Source organism: Rousettus aegyptiacus, unplaced genomic scaffold (assembly GCF_014176215.1).
Source record: "Rousettus aegyptiacus isolate mRouAeg1 unplaced genomic scaffold, mRouAeg1.p scaffold_m13_p_10, whole genome shotgun sequence".
In the NCBI taxonomy this organism is placed as follows: Eukaryota; Metazoa; Chordata; class Mammalia; order Chiroptera; family Pteropodidae; genus Rousettus; species Rousettus aegyptiacus.
Window position 1 is genome coordinate 1,232,981 of NW_023416285.1, and position 21,299 is coordinate 1,254,279.

Sequence of the window (21,299 nt, forward strand, 5' to 3'; positions counted from 1 at the left end):
GGGGCACAGAGGTGACACCTGACTATAACTTGAGGACTTGCACCAATGGCAATGGTAAGAGGCTGTTCCAGGCAAGAGGGACAGCAGGTGCACCTCTCGGTACCCGGGCGGTGGTGAAGAGGAGCAGAGGAGCGCTTCTCCACCCCAGCTGGCCCGACGCCGGCCTGACGCAGCTCTGCCCGCCCCGGGGCCCCGCCCCAGGGTCCCGCCCCAGCATGACACAGAGCAGTCGCGGTAACAGACATTTATTATAAAAACAAGTGACTGTGCCGTTAATGTGCTCTGGCCTCTGGGCACGGGACAGACACCGTCATGACACAGCCTGCCTCACAGCAGGCACAGGGCTCTGCTGTGGCCATAACGGGCCCTGAGCACCGAGCTCTGCGGACCGGGCCCCGGGCTGCGGCTCCTGCCCTGGGGATCAAACAAGGCTCCCGTGGTGCCCACCTCTTCCCAGGTCACGTTGGCCTGCAAGTGTTCCTGACGGCCCGGGGACCCAAACTCCACGAGAGGCAGAGCTGGGCCTCCCAACCCCGACCCAGCCTCCAGCCCACCGGACCTTCCCTGCGACCTGGTCTGTGCCTGGCCGGAGCAGGCGAACGGTTGGAAGGACCCCTGGCCCGTGCTGGGGGCTCGGCGCTGCGTGCTGAGGGCGCCCGGCCGGTCCCCTCCGGGGGCTCACTGGCAGCACTCGGCCACGTGCCGGAAGAGCTCCTCGCCTTGCTCGTCACTGAAGTCCTGTAGGCAGTGTGGGCACTGCAGGTCCCCCTGGCCTCTCTGGGCCGTCCCCGGGTGCGCGCCCTTCGTGGGGCTTTCCAGCCGCTGGGATCCAGTCCCTGGCCGCTGGCCACCAGGCGTTGAAAGCCCCATAGCATCGGTCTCTAGGAACTTGGGGGTCTTGGTCCCAGTGTGGATCTGGCAGGAGCCTGGCTCTTGGGAGTCCTAGAAAGACAAAGGGCCACTCACAGGGGCCGCACCGGGGCCTCCAAACCTGGTCTCAGGTTCATCAGCCCCGAGTGGGACCTGTACCCCTCACCTTGCTGCCTGCTGTGACCGAGCCCAAACGAGGCGGCACTCCGGGAACAGCAGGTGCCACATGCGCCTGACCGAGGCCCAGGCCCCAGAGGGTGGCATCTGACCTGTCCCACGTGCCTCCTCGAAGAAGGGCCAGCGAGTTCAGGGTGAGTGTGCTCTGCTCCCTGCACCTCCTCCGCAGGACCTCCGGTGGTGACAGCGGTGCCCCCCCGTGGCACGGCACATGCCCCAGACATGAGTCGTGAGCACTGTGGCCCGGGGCTGGGACCCGCATCCCAGCCGGCCTCGGTGCTCCACTCCACGCCGGACTATGGCTCACCACTCACACCTTCGCCACTGTCCCCGGCCATGTCACCGGGGCTGAGCATCAGCAAGTGCGCCCAGTGTTCACGGGGCCACAGGCTGCAGGGACGCAGAGGCCAGTCAGCGCAAACGGCCCTGCCCCGGCCTGGGGCTGGCCTGGTCACTGGCCCTGAGTCACTGAGAGGCTGCCTGGGGCCATCCTGAGAGCACCGTTAATGGCCTTTCAGTCCAAGGTCACACACCACTTTATGATCACGGCCACCAGAGAACGCATACACTGCCTCTCGCCAGGGATATGCTGGGGGGTCGCTGACCAAGGGCCAGTGCCAGGGGCTGAGAGCCGGGTGTCCAGGGCGGACACCACACGGGCTGCTCGGGGCCTCAGGCACCGTCCCCACCCGCTGCACCTAGGAGTCAGCATAGCTGCTACGCCAGGCCATCCTGACCCCTGGCAGCCCTGTGGGGCGGCAGCTCTGGGTCCCTGCTCCGCCCCGGCACCGCCATCCCTAGGCCGCCACTGCTGTCCAGGCTGTCAGGACGGGCGTTCCTGCAGGGTCCCAGGGTTTCTTCTGGGGAGGAAGGGAGCAGGACTCGCTCGGTGGCTACAGAGACCGGCTCCTGAGCTTCCTGCGGGGACTGTGCTGAGTCTGGGGGGCGGGGGGCACGGGAGTGCCATGAGTCTCATTACTGGACACTACGCTTCACTGTCTGCATCTGTGCAATAGGGTGACCAGGGTCCCCACCTTACAGCAAACAGGTGACACATATGAAGGGAGCTCCCAGTAAGGAGTCCAGGAACGTACTTCCTGGGGGGACAGTGGGCCCTGAGGACAGCCACCTCAGCCGTCCCACGCGCCACGCCAACCTCTAACACCAACGCAGGCCGCAGGGATGGGGGGGTCGTTTCCCGCCGCCGTACCCCAAACGGCTCTGCCCAGCGGAAATCGGGGTCTCGGCAAACACACGGTGCCTGCAGGTCCGGGAGCAGAAGAGGCGCCGCGCCCACCTGTCTGCGGGCCGCCGCGTGCCGCAGGGCCGCCAGTCTCCCCTCGAGCTCCTGGGCGCGGCTCTGAGCGCGCTCCCGATCCGCCCTCTCCGACGCGAAGTCGTCCTTGTACACGAGAACCTGAAAGGACACGACACGCTCTGCTGTCACTAGGCCGCGCCATCCCTGCTCGCGGAATGAGGGGAATGGGGGGGCCGCCCGCGCCGCTCCGGCCGCCCCCGCGGGGCGCGCACCTGCTGCTCCAGCATCTGCGCGCGCTCCAGCGCGGCGTCCCGGGCCGCGCGCATGGCCGCCAGCTGCCGCCGCGCGGCCGCGCACTCGCTCCGCCGCGCCTCCAGCTGCGCGTGGAGCCGCGAGACCTCCGTCCTCAGCAGCTCGGGCCCCGCGGGGCCCTGCAGCCCCTGCAGCTGGGCCTGCAGCCCCCTCACGTACTCGTCCCTGCTGGCGTCGTAGCGCTGCCACCTGGCGTTGAGGTCTTCCACCTGAGGAGACGGCGCCACAGCGCCTGTGAGCCCCCTGGACTGCCCACAGCAGCCCCTCAGGGTGGCCTCCGCCGGTTTTCTGCCTTAGAGCTGTACCTGCCACCGATCCCTGCCCCCCCCCCTTCACTGCTGAGTGAATCAGCCAGGGATAGAAAGTGACCAGGTGTGTTACAGCCGTCCTTCCAGGTGAAAAGGTCGGGTTTCTGGGGGCCATGTGCATCTGCCAAACCGGCCCAAGGGTGGGGCCCAGCCCTCAGCATGGACCCTAAGTTCGCAAGGGGGCTTCTTCCCGGAGGAATGGCGGACACTCACGTGGGTCACCTTCTGTTTCAACAGTCGGTTTTCCTCCTGTAACTTCTCCACTGCCACCTGGACAGAGGCATCCCGGCCTGGACAGTCTGGCTGCATAAGGAAGAGACAGAAGACTGTGGGTCACCACATGTGACAGTCACGTGCAGCAAGAAGGGAGGGAGCCAGGCTGAGGTCACAGGTGCCGGAGGCAGTGGCTGGTCATTCAGTGGAGAAGCAAAGCAGAGACAGTTGGGGGCGGGGGAGCCCATCCTCATCCTGCCCAGCCCCCTGGGGCCAGGCCACAGGCGCCCTTCCCGGCCGACAGCTCCGTCCTCACGGACTTGGGGGCAGAAGCCTAATGGCCCTGCACCGGACAGCGGCCGGCCACAGAGTGGCTGTGCGCCCACTCACCTCCTTCCAAGCCCACGACAGTCAGGCTCAACCTCAGGCTCTGAACTCGGCATTGTGCCCCCACCCCCCACGTGCTGTCAGGGGAGTCACGCCTGGAAGCCACACCCCGAAGCGACCCCGACAGTGGCCAGCAGAGCTAGCATTTACCAGTGCAGCTCACCGGATGCTGGTGACTATTTTTGCGAATTTCCCTCAAATGACAAGGGAAGTGCGTGTCCTAACCCAGCTGTCACTGGGGAAGCCCCGGGTGACTCAGCTGAGTCCAAGGCTGGGAAATGACACTGGCTGAGAGGCGAAGTGCGGCCAGCCCCGCTGCAGGGCCCACCCCCGCCCAGGCCGCCCACCACGTGTGGCTCCTTTCGGATCCCCAGAGGGAACTGACGGTGACTCAGTCTGCCGAGCACGCCAGACCACACGTTCTCGGTTTCTGAAACATGCTTGTCTTCCTGAGGCTCCCTTTTCGTGGAATCCGCCCAGCTGAGACGGGCGGCCCGGGGGTCACCACGGTGCCAGCCCGCTGAGGCCAGGCAGCCGCCGCTCTGCTGGCCCGGCTCCCGCCACGTCCCCAGAGGGTTTCCTGGTGCTGAAACCCTCCCGACAGCCCAGACGCGACCTGGCGTGGGGGACACCCAGCCCGGGTGCCCTGCAACCCTCACTTGGCTGATGAGGGGCTGGGGCCCCGAGGACAAGCAGGTCTCCCAGGCACAGCAAGCTATGCTGCTGACCCGGACGCGGCCAAGCCAGCTTCAGAGATGGCAGCCCGCCCGGCTCCCATGGACGCCGGGCCCCGGAAAGCTGCGCTCACGGCAGTTCGGGGGTGGCTGTCCCCCCAGCTCCGCCGCTGCATCCTCTGCTAAGGTGGACGGATGGAACCAAAGTGCCTTGTCCCCTGGGCGCAGGGCCAACTGCACCCCGCGGGCCCTGGGGGGCGGGCTGCTGAAGCGGCCGCCTGCTCCCCTATCGCACTTGGCACGTTCCGCCGCCCTGCAGAGACCGCAGGGTGGGCGGCTCTGCCCCGGCCGTGGGGACGGCTGTGGGTTCCAGAGCTCTGTGATGCCGAGGGACGCTGGCCCACCCCGGGACGTCCCCACCGCGCCCTCCTTGCGCCGGGTCCTACCTCGGGGCTCCTCTCCCCCGCGTCCCCCTCCGCGTGCTGTCGTTCGTCCAGACACTTGACCAGATGCTGGCACATGTGGGCGGTGGCGGCCAGAGTCCTCCGCAGCTGCCGGGTCTCGTCGGCCAGCGAGCGGCACAGGATGGCGCTGGCGGCCCGGGCCCGCTCCTCCTCGGCCACGCGCCCCCGCAGCAGCGCCACCTCCTGCTCCGGCTCCCGCCCCGGCTGGCCCCGCAGCCGCTCGGTCTCCCTCTCCTTTTCTTCAAGTTGCTCAGACAGTCTCTCAATTTCCTAAGTGGAAGATTTAAAATCAGTTATTTGATTAAAAGCCACATCAGAGACAAATGTTCTCAGAGCAAAAGGAAGCTGACGCGGACCGTCAGCGACGGGACCGTCGCCAACGAGACGCGCACACGCGTTCAGAGGTCGGTGTCTGAACTAAAAGTAACTTTGGGGTTCTCGGGACATAACTTCTAAACTTCACCTGAAGTCATCTTCGCGAGCAAGCTCACACCTGTAGAAGTGACGGGCGGCCCTTCCAAACACTCTTGATGGGAAGGGTAGAAACCCCACTGCGGTGGGCAGCCCCCAAAAGGCATGTCCCTGTCCCGCATCCTTGGGAATGTGACTTTATTTAGAAATAGTCTCTACAGATGGAATTAGATAGGATGAAGTCAAACTGGGCTGAAATGGACCCCCATCCAGTGCCTACTGTCCTCGTGAAGAGAGGAGCGTGGGCGCCTGGACGGGAGGCCCTGTGAGGACGGAAGCAGAGACGGGAGGGGTGCGGCTGGGAGCCCAAGGACGCCCCGAGGGTGGCGGCCGCCGGAGGCTGGCAGAGGCTGGACGGACCCTCCCCCAGAGCCTCAGAGGGAGCCCGGCCTGCAACTCCCACATCTCAGGCTCCTGGAACTGTGAAAGATTCAGTTTTTGTGGTTTTAAGCCCCCAGTTAAGTGCAAAGTTACTTATCACGGCAGCTCTAGGAAACAAATACACCCACCTGAAATTACTTCTTTAAAAAAAAGTCTTTAAAATTACAATTTGCTTTACTCCCCCTCATTTCCCATTTCCAAAGCTCCAGCACAGACAGCGCCTGCGGGAGGCGCGGCAGGGGGGGCAGGCTATTCCCCCTGAGCTCCCTGGGGGGGGCGTGGACAGAAGAGGGTGTGGCCCCTGTGAGCAGGGACAAGGGACTTCTTAGCACTTCTCAGTGAAATGGCAAACTGGGCAGTACTGCTAAGAGACCCTGAGTGGTCATTCTCTTAACTGCTTTAAAACAAAAACACGCACAAAATTTAAATACACGGAAGGGAAATAAAATGAAACCTGAAATTCCGTTCTTCCCACCAGCCCCTCCTCCTCCGGCTCCACTCTGCAGAGGCAGCTACCGTTCACTCTTTGGGCAGTAACCTTTCCAGAACATTCACAAGCACCTAGAACATGTGTCTCTACACAAACGGGTCCTACAGCAACGCTGTTCCTCGCCTTGCTTTACCCTCCTTGGTGAGGGACCTTATCCCACCTGCCTCGTCCTTACTGGTGGCCTGGCATTTACAGAACACACCTGGAGGGACGGAGACACAGCTGCTTCCTGTCCTCTGCAGACACCCGGGGAATGCCCGGAAGTCGCGCGGCGGGGCGGCCCAGGCAGCGGGACCGCCCCTGCACACAATCGCCCTGTGCCTCCGTGACGGCCCGTGACCGCGTCACCCGACCAAGTGCCCCGCAAACCTTCTGGAAATCTCGCCCCCTCTCTCCAGGAATTTCTGGGAGTCCCCTCGTCCCCACTTTCCTTGGATGCCACATCCAGACCCAGCGTGAGGGGGCACTTACCCAGGCGAGAACCGACGACAGCCTCAGCATAAGCGCTACAAACGGCACAGAACGCCAGCTCCCAGGGAACCTCAGCCCTCGCCGCTGGCGGCCTGTGTGGCGTTGACCCTGACTGCACAAATCCAGGCCTGTGTCTTGGTCCTGAATTTGTTTTCTTTAAAAACGGACCACTTTCTGAAGGCATTACCAGCTGGCCAAGGGCCTTGTCCCACATCCTTACTCTGGACAGCGCAGCAGGAGGCCGCCCCACAGCCACCCCTCGCCTGGCCCCGTTCTAAGCCAGCCCTGCAGCTTCAGTGTTGGGGTGGGGTGCCGGGGTGCCAACCCGTTTGCCTCACCGGCCCAACCGGCCTGGTCACCACACCAGGGTCTCGGCAGTGTGCAGAGAAAACAGTGTCAAGGAGACTGTTTTGTCATTAAATCTAAATGAGCGCATTGTCATTAAATCTAAAATTTCTCAAACCAAAATCTGATGTTAGCAGCATGGCAGAAATGTGTCTATCTGATACTGAAGTTTACTCGGCGTAAGTGCATCTATATGCAAAACATGACCCATTCAAAGGAAATGACGGAAGCCGTCCCTGAAAAAGATCCGACGGCAGGTCTTCTAGACAAGGGCGTTAATCGACCGTCTTAAAGGCGCTCAAAGAACTAAAAGGTGTGGAGAGAGTCAAGAAAGCAGTGTGCCGACGAAAGGGAAATGTGAATACAGAAAACCCCCAAAATGCTGGAGCTGAAGGTACAGTAACTTAAAGATCCACTAGAGAGATTCAAAGGCAGATTCGAACAGGCAGAAGAATCAACAAAGTCGAGGACAGGACAATGGAAATGATCACGGCCGAGAAACGGAAAGGAAACAGACTGAAGAAACGTGACCTGTGGGACAGCAGCACGCAGGCCCGCACATGGGAGTCCCGAAAGGAGAGAGAGGCAGACATGTCCGAAGGAATGACAAACCTTCCCCAAGTCTGGGAACGATACGAATGGAAACATCCAGGAAGCTCGACGCTCCAGGTAAGATGAACTGAAAAAGACCAACGCCAAGAAGACACACGGTGATCACACGGCTGAAAGCCAGAGGCAGCACTCTCTCCTCCAGCGCGCGGGGGGCGTTCTCTGGCATTGACCATACGTTAGGACACATATGAGGGCTCAGAAGATTTTAAAAGATAGGTATCACACAAAGTATCGTCTCCACAAATGGATGAAGGTGAAAACCAACAACAGAGGTAAAACTGGGAAACTCACAAAATTGAGGAAATTAAACAGCATACTCTTAAACCAATGGACCAAAGAGGAAATTGCAAGGAAACTAGAAAACACTTAGAGATAAATGAAAACGAAAACAACATAAAAGAACTTAGGAATCCAGTGAAAGCTTGTTAAAGAGAAAATCTAGAGCTATGAACGCATTTAAAAACAAGAAAGGTCACCAAGCTATACCCCTAATTTTACAACTTAAGAAATTGGGACAAGAAGAACAAACTAGACCCAGAGCTAGCAGAAGGAAGGAACTAATAAACATTAGAACAGAAATAAATGAAATAGAGAAACCAAAAGTTTGTTCTTCAAAAGGTCAACAAAATTGAGACACCTTTCCCTGGAGGCTGAGAAAAAAAGATACATAGTTCAAGTTACTAAAATCAGAAATGAAAGTAGGGACAGTACCGCCGATTCTCCAGCAATAAAAAGGATAAGAATATGATGAACAACTGCACACCAGCAAACTGGATAACCCAGAAGAAATAAACTCTTAGAAACAGAGTCTACCAAGACTCAATCACAGAGAAAGAGAAAAACTAAACAGACCTCTAACTACTAAGGAGACCGAATTAGTAATCAAAAATCTTTGCCCCCAAAAAGTCCTGGAACTGATGGCTTCTCAGGTGAATTCTACCAGACATTTAAAGAATTCATACCAACCTTTCCAGTGTTTTTCCCAAAAAAGAGGAGGGAACACTTTCTAACTATTTTGATGATGCCAGCATTACCCTGCCAAAGCAAGACAGAGGCACTACACAAAAATCACAGCACGATGTCCCCCATGAACACCGATGCAAAAATTCTCAACACAATACTATCAAACCAAGTTCAGCAGCACAGTAAAAGGATTATACACCATGACCAAGTAGGATTTTTTTTCCTAGAGTGTAAAAATGGTTAAACATACAAAAATTGATCAATGGATGTCAATTAGATTTATTGTAGTGAACATTTCACAATATATACAAATATCAAGTCATTATGTTGTATACCTAAAATTAACATGTTATATGTCAATTATATCTAAAGAACAAAAAATTAACCTTAGAACAGCAGCATTATGATGTGGAAACTTAAGCTGGCTTAGTTCCGTGCTTGTTCTACATTATTTCCCCACTGGACATTCCTCCGTCCCCTTTCACGACTTGCCTCAAGGGGTGACCACTGACGTGCGTGTGTGATCCGCAGTTTGAAGGGCGAGAATTGGATCCTAACCATCTTTGCCTTCCTAGCCTAGTGCTGGTTAGAATGTGCCATTAACTCCATAACGTAGTAAATAAAGGTCGTCAACAGTTTGCCCCCAAACTAACTTTACGGCCACTTCCTGTGTCATTCTCTACAGACTCTGCACTCTAATTACACGGGATTAACACTTCTACGGAGCCTGGCACAACTCCGATACTGTACACATCCTTATGTACTCGGTATTGGCAGAGATGGAGAAACATGACCCAAGTGCCCATACACGTTCCACTCCCACAGGAAGGTGCCCGTAATCGCACGCCCGGCACACACCTGAACGGCAACGGCAGATGCCACACCTGAGCACCAACTATGTGCGAGAGTAGGCTACGTACTTTACACACGTTCAATCGTGCGTTCATCACAACATGAAACTTGTGACGTGATACATCTGTCCTACATATTTTCCACAAACGCAACGATTTCTACAGTGTCTATTTGCTCGACTAGGATACGAGCTCTGTGAAAATAGAAATCTGCCTGTCTCCATCCTTTCTGCACTTCCAGGGCCTAGCGAAACATCCGGCAGGGCACTACTCCAGGGCAGTCAGTCAGGGAAAGACCCACACCTTGCAGCTTTACTCGCAAGCAGACTCTAAAAACAATCAACAAAGCAAACTCATAGTTACAGAGAACAAACGGATGGTTGCCAGATGGGAGCGGCGTGGAGGGCTGGGTGGAAAGGGTGAAGGGGAAACAGTAACGCGGGGCCAGGTGTGCCAGCGACAGATGGCCCCTGGACTTAGCAGTGATCGCACTGTAAGCGGCATAAACGCTGCCCGCCTGCAGCATAACTAAGCTACTGTACACCAACTACGTTTAAATAAGTCCTTTAAGGAACACAGACATACATCCCTTCGGCCCAGCGTGCGCCTCACACCCCTCGGAAGCCGACGCGGCCACACACGCCCCTCAGAGCCAGCGCGGCGGCGCACCCTCTGCGACACGCGCTCGCGGCCGGGCGGCCCGCACCTGGCGCAGCGCGGCCTCCACGGCGCCGCCCTCCCGCTGCCGCAGCTGCTCCCGGAAGCGCGCCACCTGCTCCAGCAGCGCGTCCACGAGCGAGGGCGCCGTGTCCCCCTCGAGCGCGGCCAGGCGGGCGCGGAGGCGCTCTATGAGGGCGTCTCGGGCGGACAGCTGGTCCTGCAGGTGCCTCAGCCGCTGCCCGGCCTCGTGGTACAGGCCGCAGAGCGCGACGGCCGCGCCCGGGGCGCCCTCCCACCCGCCGGACCCCGCGTCCTCAGACGACATGTCTGCGGCCCGGACGGGAGGGCGCGCGGCCGGCCGCCGATCACTTCCGCGCTGGCCTGGGCGGGCTGCCCCCTCCCCGGAACTTTAACCGGCGCGCCCCGCCCGCCGCCGCGCGGAGCCCGGCCCCGCCCAGCGCTCCGCCCCGCCCACCTGTGCCCGGCCACGGCCACCGGGGCCCGGTCACGCCCGGCGCTCCGCCCGGAGCCCGGCCACGCTCAAAGCTCCGCCCCACACACCGCCGGGAGCCCCGGTCCCGCCCAGCACTCCGCCCCGCCCACCGGGGCCCGGCCGCGCTCGAACCTCCGCCCCACATACCGCCGAGAGCCCGGTCCCGCCCAGCACTCCGCCCCGCCCACCGGGGCCCGGCCACGCCCAGCACTCCGCCCCGCCCACCGGGGCCCGGCCACGCCCACCGCCAGAGCCGGGTCCCGCCCAGCGCTCCGCCCCGACCCCTGGCCCTGTGGCGCGCCCAGCCGCAGACCCCTGGCTTGCCCAGCGGCCCACACCCTCGCACCTGGGGAGCCGTCGGAGAGCCGGCAGCGTGAGGCGAGGTATTGCGCGGCCTCTGATGCAGCTACTGGTGGAAGGGAGAGTGAGGGTCATAGACGACCCGAGCGTCTGCCCGAGCGTGGCCCACGTCCCCCGGCTGCATGCCAGTTGACCACATGCAGCAACAGGAAAAGGGCCACGGTCCAAGCCTGAGTCCGGGGAGGTGCCCGACCCACTCGGGGCTCACGGCAGTGCCCGGCCCCGCGTGCCCTCGCTCCACGCGAAAATATTATTCTTGGAGCAGAAGGGGGTATGGGGGTTCGGCCGTCGCTTCTCAACATCCCTTTCCCTGTCCCAACTTCCCAGACCAACGCCGAGTGTTTTTCCGTGGCTCCGCGGCGGCTTTCCTTTTCAAAGTCCCAGTTTTCCCCACGACGATGCCCAAGCACACCTGCAGCCTTTCAAAGGTTCGCTCTCGCGCTAGCGCCTCCGCCGCCGGGCGCGTGTGCCCTGTCCCCTCCCTGGCCCCTGAGAGGAGCGTCGTGCTTCGCCTCTTGCTCTGCATCACCGCCGAGCTTGGGCCGAGCCCAGGGCAAAGGCGCACAGACTTTTGGAACCGGACAGGTGCGTCAGCAAAGCTCGCTGGTGCTTGCTGCTCACCCCAGGTCTGAGACGGCGCCCCGCCTACCCGGGAGGGGTGCGTGGGGAGTGCGCAGTGCCCGCCCAAGGTTAGGTTATGAACGACACCTACCAGCCGGCCGAGGCCCTGGTGGAGAAAAGAAAGAACGCTGGCCCCAGAGCTTTTAGGGCTGGGGTGACACCTCACCGCTGCTGCTTTACCTGCACCCGGCCTGGGGCAGGTCGCTGTGAAAATTAATGAAAGGAAACCGCACTGAAACGGAGTCCCCAGGCCAGAAGGGGGAGCTCGCACGCGGTGGCGCTGGATACTAGTCACGGGAAGAACAGTCACTCACAGGTCCCAGCTGCAGAGTCCTCGTGGGCTGTGGGGCCCCGCAGGGAAAGACGCACAGCTGGTCCTCCAGCAGCACCTTCCTGTTTGTTATAACAGTGATGAGAAGAAAACTTTCTCCGCCAGGGCCACTGTCTGTGGAATTAACGCGTCTCCCCATGTCTGTGTTCACATAAGAAGCTGTCTAAACTTGTAGAGAACTTTTATGGGTTTATTTCAGCCAAACTGAAAATTTCTGGGAAGCAAGATCTCAACAGATTGAGAAAACGCCCCAGAGAATGGCGCTTCTGCAGCTCGTTTTAGACATTGGAATGAAAGGAGGAGGCGTAGCGGGGTTCATGACATCCGGAGGCAGATTAGGGGTGGGGGGTGGGGGGTGGGGGGGAGCGGGGCGGGGCACGCTCCGGGACTGGAGGCAAAGCAGAGGGTCGGCACCTCTGTCACCCTGGCGGGAGCGGGGCAGTCATAGTCACAGCACAGGGAGGTGGCATCCGGGGACAAAAAGCGAGAGGGTCTGCGGTCCCCTGCTCTGGTGAGGAGGTCGTGCCTTCGTGGGGTCTGCGAAAGAAAATGACTCCAGCATTTCCAAGGTCTGTCGCCTTAGATGCACTAGACAACAGACCACTTCAAAGCCGGAGACTGACCTTCGTCAAGGAAGCCACAGGCCAGGGACGGCGCTGCCCGCGGGACCAGTTAGGCAGGAGTTCTCTGCTCAGACCATCTGTGTTGCTCTCGGTCTCTGGGTTTGTAGGGCCCGCCATGCGCCTCCCCTGAGCTCGTCAGGTTTCACGTGTGGGTCCTCCCGCTCCCCGACAATGTGTACATGGCGTGTCTGTGTTGTCCCCGTGTGAGCGAGAGTGGACGTGGGCGCGTGGCCCTGTGACGGCAGGGCGTCCCGTCCAGGGCGGGTGAGCTGCCGGGACGGGCGGGCCACCCACGGCCCTGACCGGAACGAGCGGGGCGGGAGGTGACGGCCTTCGTGTTTCACAGCCGTGCCCGGCGCGTGCAGAGCTCGCGCTGACCGGTGTTTCACCTGAGCAGTGTTTGGGGGCTGTACTTCGGAGTTCGGTCACGTTTGTGTGACCAGACATGCTGGGCACGTAACTCCCGTGGACGCGGATGAGCCTGGGGCAGACTGGTTTCTCTGCACGCCGTTTCACTGAAAGGCGAAGTTTGCGGAGACCTAGTGTCGACCATAAAACGGAATCATCTAGGTGTTTCACCACCAAAAGGGATTCATTCAGGAAAAAGGAAGTTTTTCAATCTAGTAGGTGCACACTCTGCGAGCCACATGCTGCAGACACTGACCGAGACCGAGTTGGAGGAGCCACTTCATGGAGGGGACAGGAAGCGAAGGGCAGGGCTGTCACCCGGCTCCGTCGTAAGCACGGACTTCCCCACTGGCTCTGAGAGGGCAGACGGTGCGCGCGCCCCTCTCGCAGGCCGCTGCGGCCTCTGTCATAAACTTTGTCACTGTCGGTGACGGTAAGTGAAGATGTCCCGGACATGCTCCCCAGCCAGCGAGAGCCCGTCATCACTGTGAGCCCCGTTTCCTCTAGCGGACCTTCTGTCCAGACCACCCTCCCGCCGTCCTCCTCCTCGTGTGTCGGACTTGGCCCGGCCTATCGCTACAGCTCGCGTGTCCCCAAATTACAGTTCTTTGCTGTTCCCAAAAAAACCCACGTTTACTGATAGATAAATAAGTGTTTTCATTTTAAGGTCGACATCTTGAACCTGTTTCCCACCTACAAAATGGGCACCCGAGTTCTCATTCGACACATGGGGGAGGGTCACATGGGTTTTGGAAATGAGACTTTGGATTTTAGAGAGGTACATATAATTGGGGTACGCCGCCGTGTTCACACTCCTGACACACTGCACAGGGCTGACCTGTGTGACCGCGAGAGACGCATGTGACCTGTAGCTCGGCGACAAAAGATGAAAAAAAAGAAAGTATTAGAGAAACCTAGCTACCTGACAGACGTTCTAGAAAGAGAGAACAGGAGGGAGGAAAATAGTGGAAGATCTCACCGAAGACGTTTCACGGGGCTTAAACCTGAGTTTCCAGGTGGAAAAGACCCACTTGCTGTTCAGATCCAGAACGGAAACGGATGCATCCGAAGGGCACGCGGAGGGGCTGTCAGGGCACAGGAGACAGGGAGGAGCCCCGGCAGCGCAGAGGGGACAGGGAGCGGAAGCCACTAGGGGCGGAGGTCTCAGCGGCAACGCTCGGGCCGGGAGGTAATTCCCAACATTCTGAAGTGAAAGGCTTTCTGAGCTAGGGTTCGATCCTCAGCCCCACTCGTAGTCAAGAGCAGAAAGATGTTTTCAGAAGGATAAGGCTCAAAATCTACATCCCCTGCCCTTTCTCAGGAAGCTCCTTGGGGGCGGGCTCCAGCGAGCAGCAAGGAAGCCAAGAAAGAGGAAGTCGTGGGATGCAGGAAGTGGGGGGATCCTGCAGCGGAGAGAACCAGAAGGGAACTCAGGGGTGCTGGTGAAGGAAGACCCCAGGGTGCAGGCTGCTCCCCACGAGCAGAGTCTGTTTTGACTCGATAGACTACCCGACACACTGAGATGTTTTGGGCGAGACTGGAGTTGAAGTAGTAATGAGAAATTAAGCACAATTAACTCCAAGGAAAAGAAGAAGTTGAGCAAGAAAGGAAAAGTGATGCGCGACGTGGCTCGGGCGCGAAGAGTTTCCAGGGTGCCGTGACGACGTCCGCCGTGGCCATCGACCTAAACGGGAGGGCGGCGTGGCGGGCGGGCCGGGAAGGGGCCGTACAGTGTGTTGTTTGGGGCTGCGAAGGTGAAACCAGAAGAAGGCGCTAAAAGCCACGAGGGAAGACGAGGGGCGGGGCCTTTTCGTCGGGAACCTTGTGAAACTGTGAACTCTCTGTGCGGCATGCATGTGCGACTCTGACAATGAGCAGAAACTAAAGGTAGAGCACGCCGGGAGGAGCTAGTTGCCCAAATTGCCTTGTTGTTAAGTTGGCAGGATGTAAACTTGTGCCTCAAGGTCAACTCACCTTGCACAGCCCCAAAGAGGCTGCAGATGCTCCTCACAGTGGGTAAACACGCAAACGCGCCGCGCCAGACGCCGCCTGCACCAGCCGTGGGGTCCTGGGGTGCCGCGCCAGAGTCTTAACTTCAACAAGCAAAAAAAAAAAAAAAAAAAAAAAAATTATCTCGTTGTTCTCATTTGTATTTACTTGGTAACTGGTGAGACCGGCGGCTTATCGGCCGCGTATAGTTCTTTATTGTGAATCGCTGCTTGTGTGCATTTTCAACTAAAAGTGGAAACGTAGATAACTTGTAAAAACACTTTTTATATTCACCCCTTGTTAATGCATTTTGCACACATTCCTTCCCAGAGTGTGGTTTTCCCTTCGATTTTGCGTATGGTGTGTTTGACACTCCCCTTTTTGGGGGTTACTCTTATGTTGCCGTATCCACTCAGAAGCTGGTCACGTCCCTCTGTACCCTGAAAGCCCGCCTCATCTCCTCAGTATATCATCATCTGCATTTTCTTTTAACACCTTTTTGGATTCTTTTATTTCACCTTTAAGTCTTCGATCTGGCTGAGCTAGAGTCTCTTTCTCCCTGTAACAAATGGTTAGTGAGCCAGGCGATTCCACACTGTTTGCGAAGAGGTTGAGATCAGCAGACGTGACTTTGCCGTTGATTTTGTGCAGGATGAATCAGAAACGCAGGGCAGCCCGCGGCTTCTGTGCGGCCCGTGTGCGGGGCTCGCTGCAGCCAGGCTCCTGCGTGTGCCGCTCAGGTCCCCAGCAAGAGTCTCCCTTCTCAGAGCCCCAGTTTTCTCATCCCCAAGTGGGCTCACTGCCACCTGGAAGCTGCAGGTTGAGCCGAGGTCAGGGGTGTAAAAGTAGTTGGCATGCAGGCGTCCCGGGGAAGGCATGGGTGCTCCCCTGAATGGCCATCGTCCCCACCTCCAGCAAGCCCCCTCCTCACCCGCCCCAGGGGCTGAGCCTTCTCCTACTCCTCAGGCTGGCTGTGGGCTGGGCACTGCTCAGGGGTTCACCGAGGACAGCTGCGAGGTCTGGGTGGGCACCGAGCTCTGGGCACCGGGGGAGGGTGGGGCGGCTGCAGCTCAGCTGGGGTGGGGAAGAGAGCACATCCCCGTGAGCTCTGCTGATTGGCCAGAGGGTGGCAGACGGGGTCCTTAGAGCCGCCCACCATGGTTTGCAGGACCCACCAGAGAGGTAATTGGGGCTGAAGTCCACTCTTCAGAATGGATGAGTGGAAGGGGAAAGGGAGGGGTGCCTTGGGTTCTGGGCTGTAGGTTTGGGGAGACCCACCCAGAGCCCCGTGAGGCCCAGTGGGGCCTACTGGGGCAACTCCCTCATTCAGTCCTGCCGAGGCGGCATGATCTGGTCAGGAGCCTGGAGGGCAGGCCCTGAGATGCTAGTCTCTCCCATGGGTCCCCTCCTGGGTCCCCTCCCAGGCCCACCCTCATTCCTCCCTCCTCTGGTGGAGGGGGCCTCACAGTCACACCTCACACCGCACACCTCACACACTCTGGCCTCATGCACCTCATCCCGGTGTCCAGTGCTGGCCAGCTGTCCCTCCCCTCCTGAGCTGGGGTCGGTGGTGGGGCCCCCTGGGGGCGACACCAGGCCTTCACAAGCTGAGGACAGAACTTCCCTTTCCCAGGCTCCAGTGGGCTTCCCCTTCCAGACCCCGGTGCCTTCCCAGAGGTCACGTGGACTTGGGGGGCAGGGGTAGCAGGAGCCGGGGCTGGGAGGGAGGAGGGCGGGAGGGCTCCGTGTACCAACACCCAGCCCCTCCACACCGCCGCCGGAAGTGGGACCCGGAATAGAACCCGCCGCTTTCAAGTTCCAAATCTGGCTCCGGGGGTTGAAAGCAGGGTGTTTGCGTATAAAAATAGAAACACGAGCGCGTGCGTGGGCCTGCGCCACCTCCCGCGGGGTGGGGGGAGGGGTGATCCGTCGTCCGGAAGGGGCCTGCAGACGCTACTATTCTATGTAGAAGATTTACACAAACAAACGTCTTGGGGGGCAAAAGCCGCAGCTGGCCTGGCCAGCAGGCAGGCGGCAGCTGGTTGGGAGAGGCGGAAGTGGCCAGGCCACAGGGAGCAGACACTGGCTGGCCCCTGAGCTGGCCTCACAGCCCCTCCCCCCCCCATTCCTTCTGTCCTCCAGGGCTTGGCTCAGGCCACGTCCCTGCCCAGAGGGCCTCCCAGGTGACCAGGTCAGGGACCCACAATCTCCAGGAAGCCTCTTCTGACCTGGTCAGCCTACGCCCTCTCTTAGGCCAGCTGAGAAGGGGACAGACGCTGACCCACACACTCTGCCAGGCCCTGCTGGCTAGAGGGCAAGCCGGGTGCCGGCCTGCCCACGGGTGCTCGCAGTGGGCACTGGCGCCACCTGCTCCAAGGAGAGGTCACTCACATCACAGACATGATGGTGCCCACTCCCTCCCATGAGCCGGGAGGGCAGGGATTTCCCCGCATCGGCTCCGGGTCCCCAGTGCCTAGTGCAGGGCCAGCACCCGGTCTGCTGAGCCGGACGTCAGGCGGCTCCGGCCCAGCTGCACCAGCACTGAGCCCTGCTCTGGGAGCAGGGTGACCGCATGGGTGCCTGAGGCACCTGAGCCTGGGCACTTCCACAGTGGGCCGGCGAGCTGGGCTGGGCAGGATCTCTGGGGCCCAAGTCCAGCCTGGCCGCTTGGTTTTCTAGTCTCTCTTACCCCCCTACCCCCACCCCTTAACTTCCGACTCCGGGTGTCTCGCCAGTGGGGTGTGTGCTGTTGTAGCCGGGTCTCCCCTCTCTGGAGCCTGGGTCCCCTTGATGGACAGCTCTGGGACAGGGGCACAGCGACATGGCCCAAGCTGTCTGCCTGCAGCTCTGGACATCCCCATGGCCTACCTCTGTCTGCTCGAGGCCCTCAGGGACCTTGGCCTCAGCCTGACCCAAACCCAGCCCTGGAATCCCTGTCTCTGCCTGGTCCAGAGCAGCCTTTGCTCCCTGCTGGACTTTGGCCCCTGTGCTTAGCACAGCACAGAGGGACTGACCTTGGCCTCACACCTGGACAAGGCTCAGCTCTGCTGGGCTGGCCAAATCCTGTCCTTCCCTGGCCCAGCTCTTCCTAGGCCCTGGGACTGAGGGTCCAGCCCCCAGACCTCATGGGGATGAGCCTCCCTCCCCCAACCCCAGTAATTGATGTATCCCTGGAAGGCTCACTCACCTACCAGCTGAAGGCCTCGCCCTCTCCCTGGAACACCTTCACAACACCTGCCTGGGTGGGGCTCTCCCTAGGGAGCCCCTTCACCTCCCAGATCTCCGCCACCTGAATATGGATGTCTGCGTCTAAAGCTGCACTTGTGGCCCCCCGCCCCGGACCAAGGCGGCGGGGATAAGCCTTGTTGTTTGGGAGCCTCCCGGAAGGCAAAGTGAAAAAGTTACTGTTTTCTGTGCCTCACAGTGTCGGAGCCAGACTCCCGAGCCACGGGAGGCCAAGCCTGGTCCAACGGCTGCGTCCTGGTCTGGAAGTGGCTGAAAAGGGCCCTGGCAGAGGTGCAGTGCCCAGCAAGCCCTCCTGTGCCCTGGCCCCACGCCGCCTGACTTGAGTCAGACCCAGGTTGGGACGGATGCCGCCTCCTCCCGCAGACCAGGGGCACGGGCGTGTAGAGTAGCACCACCTTCAGAGGGCCCCGGGTATCACGAGGCAGGACACGCAGGAAGGACCTACACGCTTCATGTTTGTTCGCTCATGTGTATTTACTGAGCACCCACTGTTCCCTGCTGGGACAGTGTGTCCACCCTCGCAGCCGGCACCTGCCTGGTCCCTGGGAACGGGGGTGGGGAAGGGTGCGGGTCCTCCCACTCTGAGGTCTCGGCGTCCAACCTCGGACGCCCAAGACAGCGAGTTCACCCATCCCGGGGGCCTTAAAGCGCCAGAGAGGGGTTGTCTGGGGCCGGGGGCGGGGCCTGGGGCCAGGGCGGGGGCGGGCCAGGGGCGGGGCCCGGGCGGGGGCGGGGCCGGGGGCGGGGCCGCGCCGGACCCAGCTCCTGGCGGCGGGCCCGGCGGGTGGGAACTGCTGGCTGCGGAGCCGGGAGCCGCCGCCGGGACGCAGAGCCCGCGGCCGGGAGCAGAACCTCGGCGGGTAAGGCGCGGCGGCGGGACGCGGACGGGCGGGACACGGCGGCGGGGTGCGGGCGCGTCCCCCTGGCTGGCCGGCTCTGCGGGGCCGGGGACCTCGCCGCAGGGTGGGCGGGGGCGGTCAGCTCGGACCGTGCGGAGCCTGGCGGCGTCTCTGCCTAGAAAAGCGCGCGGGCTCCGACGGGCGCGGGGTGCGCCCCAGAAGCCTGGGCGTGGGGGCTGGTGGCGCCGCGTCTGTCCTTGTCCTTCTGACCCCCGCTACCCCAGGTCCCTGGGGCTCGAAGGCCGCCGCAGGACCCCATTACACAGCCCCCCAGCCGAAGCTCCAAGGGCTCCGGCGGAGAATTCGCTCCCGCCGCCTCCCGGCAATCCAGACTTTCCTTCCCTCAGCCCGCCCAGTAAACCGCCCGGTGGAGCTGATTCACACTGAAGTGTGAGTGACTGATCGCCCCGTGGCTCTGGGGAGTCTGCGCCGCTTATTCGGGGAAGAGTGAAGTGTCAGAGCGGATGGGAGAGTTGGGGGTTGGGGATGGCCTCCCACGTGTGGGTCCGGCCCCTCCCAGCTCTTTCCTGCTGCTCTGGGCCCCTGGCTCCCCCTGGCGAAGCGCGCCGACGGTTGGCTCCTCCTGGGGGAGCTGAGAGGGCCTGAGCCTGCTTCAGTGTGCCAGCCTGGAGCTCACGCGCTGCCACTCTGTGTGACCCTGAGCACTGCACATCCTCTCCCTGTGCCTTGGTTTGCTCATCCATCAGCACTGGTGGCATCCTTACCTGGCGGTTGGATGGTCATGCTGAGTACGGAGCCCCTCGGAAGTGGCCCTGGCCACAGGGTGTGTGGCAGCCGGGGTTGCCTGCCTGTGGACCCGATGGGGTGATCTAACCTGGCCCAGCAGAAGGAGCTCAGGGAATGTTACTTGCCCCGATGGGGATGGTGAAATGTGTAGAATATTTCCGTGACGGTCTGAGGGCCGGGTGGCGTGGCAAGTCCGGGAGTGGGGGCAGGGTTCCGGGTGTAAGCATAAGCTGACGCTGACTCAGTGTGACCCTGGGTCAGTCCCCTGCCCTCTCTGCCCCAGGCTCTGCAAGACCACAGGAGAGATCCTGTCTCTGCCAGCACGGTGTCCTTTACCTAGGGCACCCACGCAGGGGACCCCTGGGGGCCAAGGCTTCACTGCAGGGTGAAGACTGCCTAAGTCCCGCACCAAATACTTGGCTCTGTGCCCTTCGTTGGGGCGTACCCTGGACAGAGGGGGCAGGCCAGTCCCGGTCAGTAATCTGGAAAGAGGGGCGCTGATAGAGGTCCCGGTCGCTGGGGGGAGATCCTCGGGCCCATGAGGTCAGGGAGGAGCCACCAAGGAGGCTGGCCCGGGAGAGGCGGAAGGAGGGTGGGCAGGCTTCGCAGCTGCCGCAGCCCTTCCTGCGCACAGGACAGAGGGGGTCGGTGCCGGGTCGGCCCCCGCCCCCCCCCACGTGGGTGCATGCGTGCGTGAAAGCCTGCAGGCGGGAGCCCGGGGGGCACAGGGACACAGAGCGGCACAGCCGTGGTCACAGAGGTCCTGGGTTTGGACCCTGTTGCCTCAGTCCACCAGCCGTGTGACCTCGTCCAGGACGCGTCACCCCGCTGAGCCCTGGTCCCCTCGTCTGAACCACTGTCTATCTCAGGAGTGGCCATCAGTGTCCAAGGGGCTGGTGGTGGCACATGGTTGGTGTTCGGTGACCGAGTCACTGGAGCTGCTTTCCCTGGCCCTTGGGGCTGGATAGCAGGGTCGCGGGGCCACCTCTGCTTGGGGGCGGGGCTGGGGCCAGGTCTGGAGAAGTCTGGGGCAAAGGGCAGACTCCCAGGTCCCTGTCCACTTGGGTCTCATGGCAAAGGCTTGAGTCTGTCAGGAGTGGCCAGGTTCGGGGAGCCACCTGGCTCCTCCTAGCTTTTGTCCTTAAAGCTCTGTTGTGGGACACCAAGGGTCAGTGACTGTCAGGCCCTGCCCTCCCCTCACTGGCTGGCTAGTAGGTGGCCTCAGTAAGCTCCGGGCACACCCACATGTGGCTCTTTACTAACCTAGGGTAGCGTGGCCAGCACTGGGCAGCCTGGCTGAGGGAGGTGGCTCACAAGTGGCCGTGAACGCTGGGTTTGCAATCAGGATGAGGGCTCCTTGAGCCGTGGTGAACAGCCATGGAAACAGGGACAGACGGAGCCGAAGGCTGGCAGTGGGGAGGGTGCAGACCAGTTCGACCAGCGTGGCATGGTGTGAGCCGTATGTGGCGAGGGTGTGGACGGGGCATGGACGGAGGTGTGGAGGGAGGCCTGGGGGGCAGGGAGGGGGCCCTCGGGACACTGAAGTCCTCCCTCCACGGTAGGCAGCCTCTCTCCGAAGGCCTCTGGGTCTCCCCAGTGACCCTGACCAGGCATCCGCGGGCTGGAGACAGTCCCACGCGTGGGCCGTCTAAGTTCCAGAGGTGTTGGTAGGAGC

The 21,299-nt window shown here is 60.9% G+C and overlaps 2 protein-coding genes and 1 long non-coding RNA gene across 8 annotated transcripts in view; 1 reads left to right on the top strand and 2 right to left on the bottom strand.

Moving 5' to 3' along the window:
- Positions 1 to 229: 229 nt before the first annotated feature.
- TNIP2 (TNFAIP3 interacting protein 2) lies at positions 230 to 11,383 on the bottom strand. 4 transcript variants are annotated; one of them, XM_036227418.1, is made up of 6 exons: positions 11,173 to 11,383; positions 4,646 to 4,933; positions 3,139 to 3,228; positions 2,578 to 2,826; positions 2,258 to 2,464; positions 230 to 942 (listed from the first exon to the last, which is right to left on the bottom strand). In XM_036227418.1, exons 1-6 carry the CDS (start codon positions 11,284 to 11,286, stop codon positions 679 to 681), a joined length of 1,212 nt encoding a protein of 403 aa, XP_036083311.1. In that variant the 5' UTR covers positions 11,287 to 11,383; the 3' UTR covers positions 230 to 678. The 4 variants fall into 4 exon arrangements, with proteins under 4 accessions (XP_036083311.1, XP_016014776.2, XP_016014775.2 ...); XM_016159290.2 differs by lacking the exon at positions 11,173 to 11,383 and adding an exon at positions 9,954 to 10,270 and having other exon boundaries at positions 2,345 to 2,464; XM_016159289.2 differs by lacking the exon at positions 11,173 to 11,383 and adding an exon at positions 9,954 to 10,270.
- Positions 11,384 to 12,072: 689 nt separating this feature from the next.
- Positions 12,073 to 19,904, bottom strand: LOC118608639. Of its 2 annotated transcripts, XR_004953015.1 has the most exons (4): positions 19,603 to 19,904; positions 14,718 to 14,836; positions 12,336 to 12,874; positions 12,073 to 12,249 (listed from the first exon to the last, which is right to left on the bottom strand). It is a non-coding gene; the product is annotated as an uncharacterized LOC118608639 (long non-coding RNA). The 2 variants fall into 2 exon arrangements; XR_004953014.1 differs by having other exon boundaries at positions 12,073 to 12,874; positions 19,603 to 19,897.
- Positions 18,734 to 21,299, top strand: part of SH3BP2 (SH3 domain binding protein 2) — a 30,969-nt gene continuing 28,403 nt past the window's right edge. The window contains exon 1 of one of the 2 annotated variants that reach the window (XM_016159304.2): positions 18,734 to 18,838. The gene's annotated coding sequence lies outside the window, so the exon portion shown is untranslated. The remainder of the gene's footprint in view (positions 18,839 to 21,299) is intronic. The other variant, XM_016159307.2, reaches the window with a different exon arrangement.

Excerpts from the sequence above, each read along its gene's own strand:
- TNIP2 (XM_016159289.2), bottom strand. The coding sequence starts at position 10,232 with ATGTCGTCTGAGGACGCGGGGTCCGGCGGGTGGGAGGGCGCCCCGGGC. Across the intron at positions 2,827-3,138 it reads TGAAACAGAAGGTGACCCAC|GTGGAAGACCTCAACGCCAG; the intron begins GTGAGTGTCCGC and ends CCGTCTCCTCAG. Across the intron at positions 943-2,257 it reads GCTGGGCAGAGCCGTTTGGG|GACTCCCAAGAGCCAGGCTC; the intron begins GTACGGCGGCGG and ends TTGTCTTTCTAG.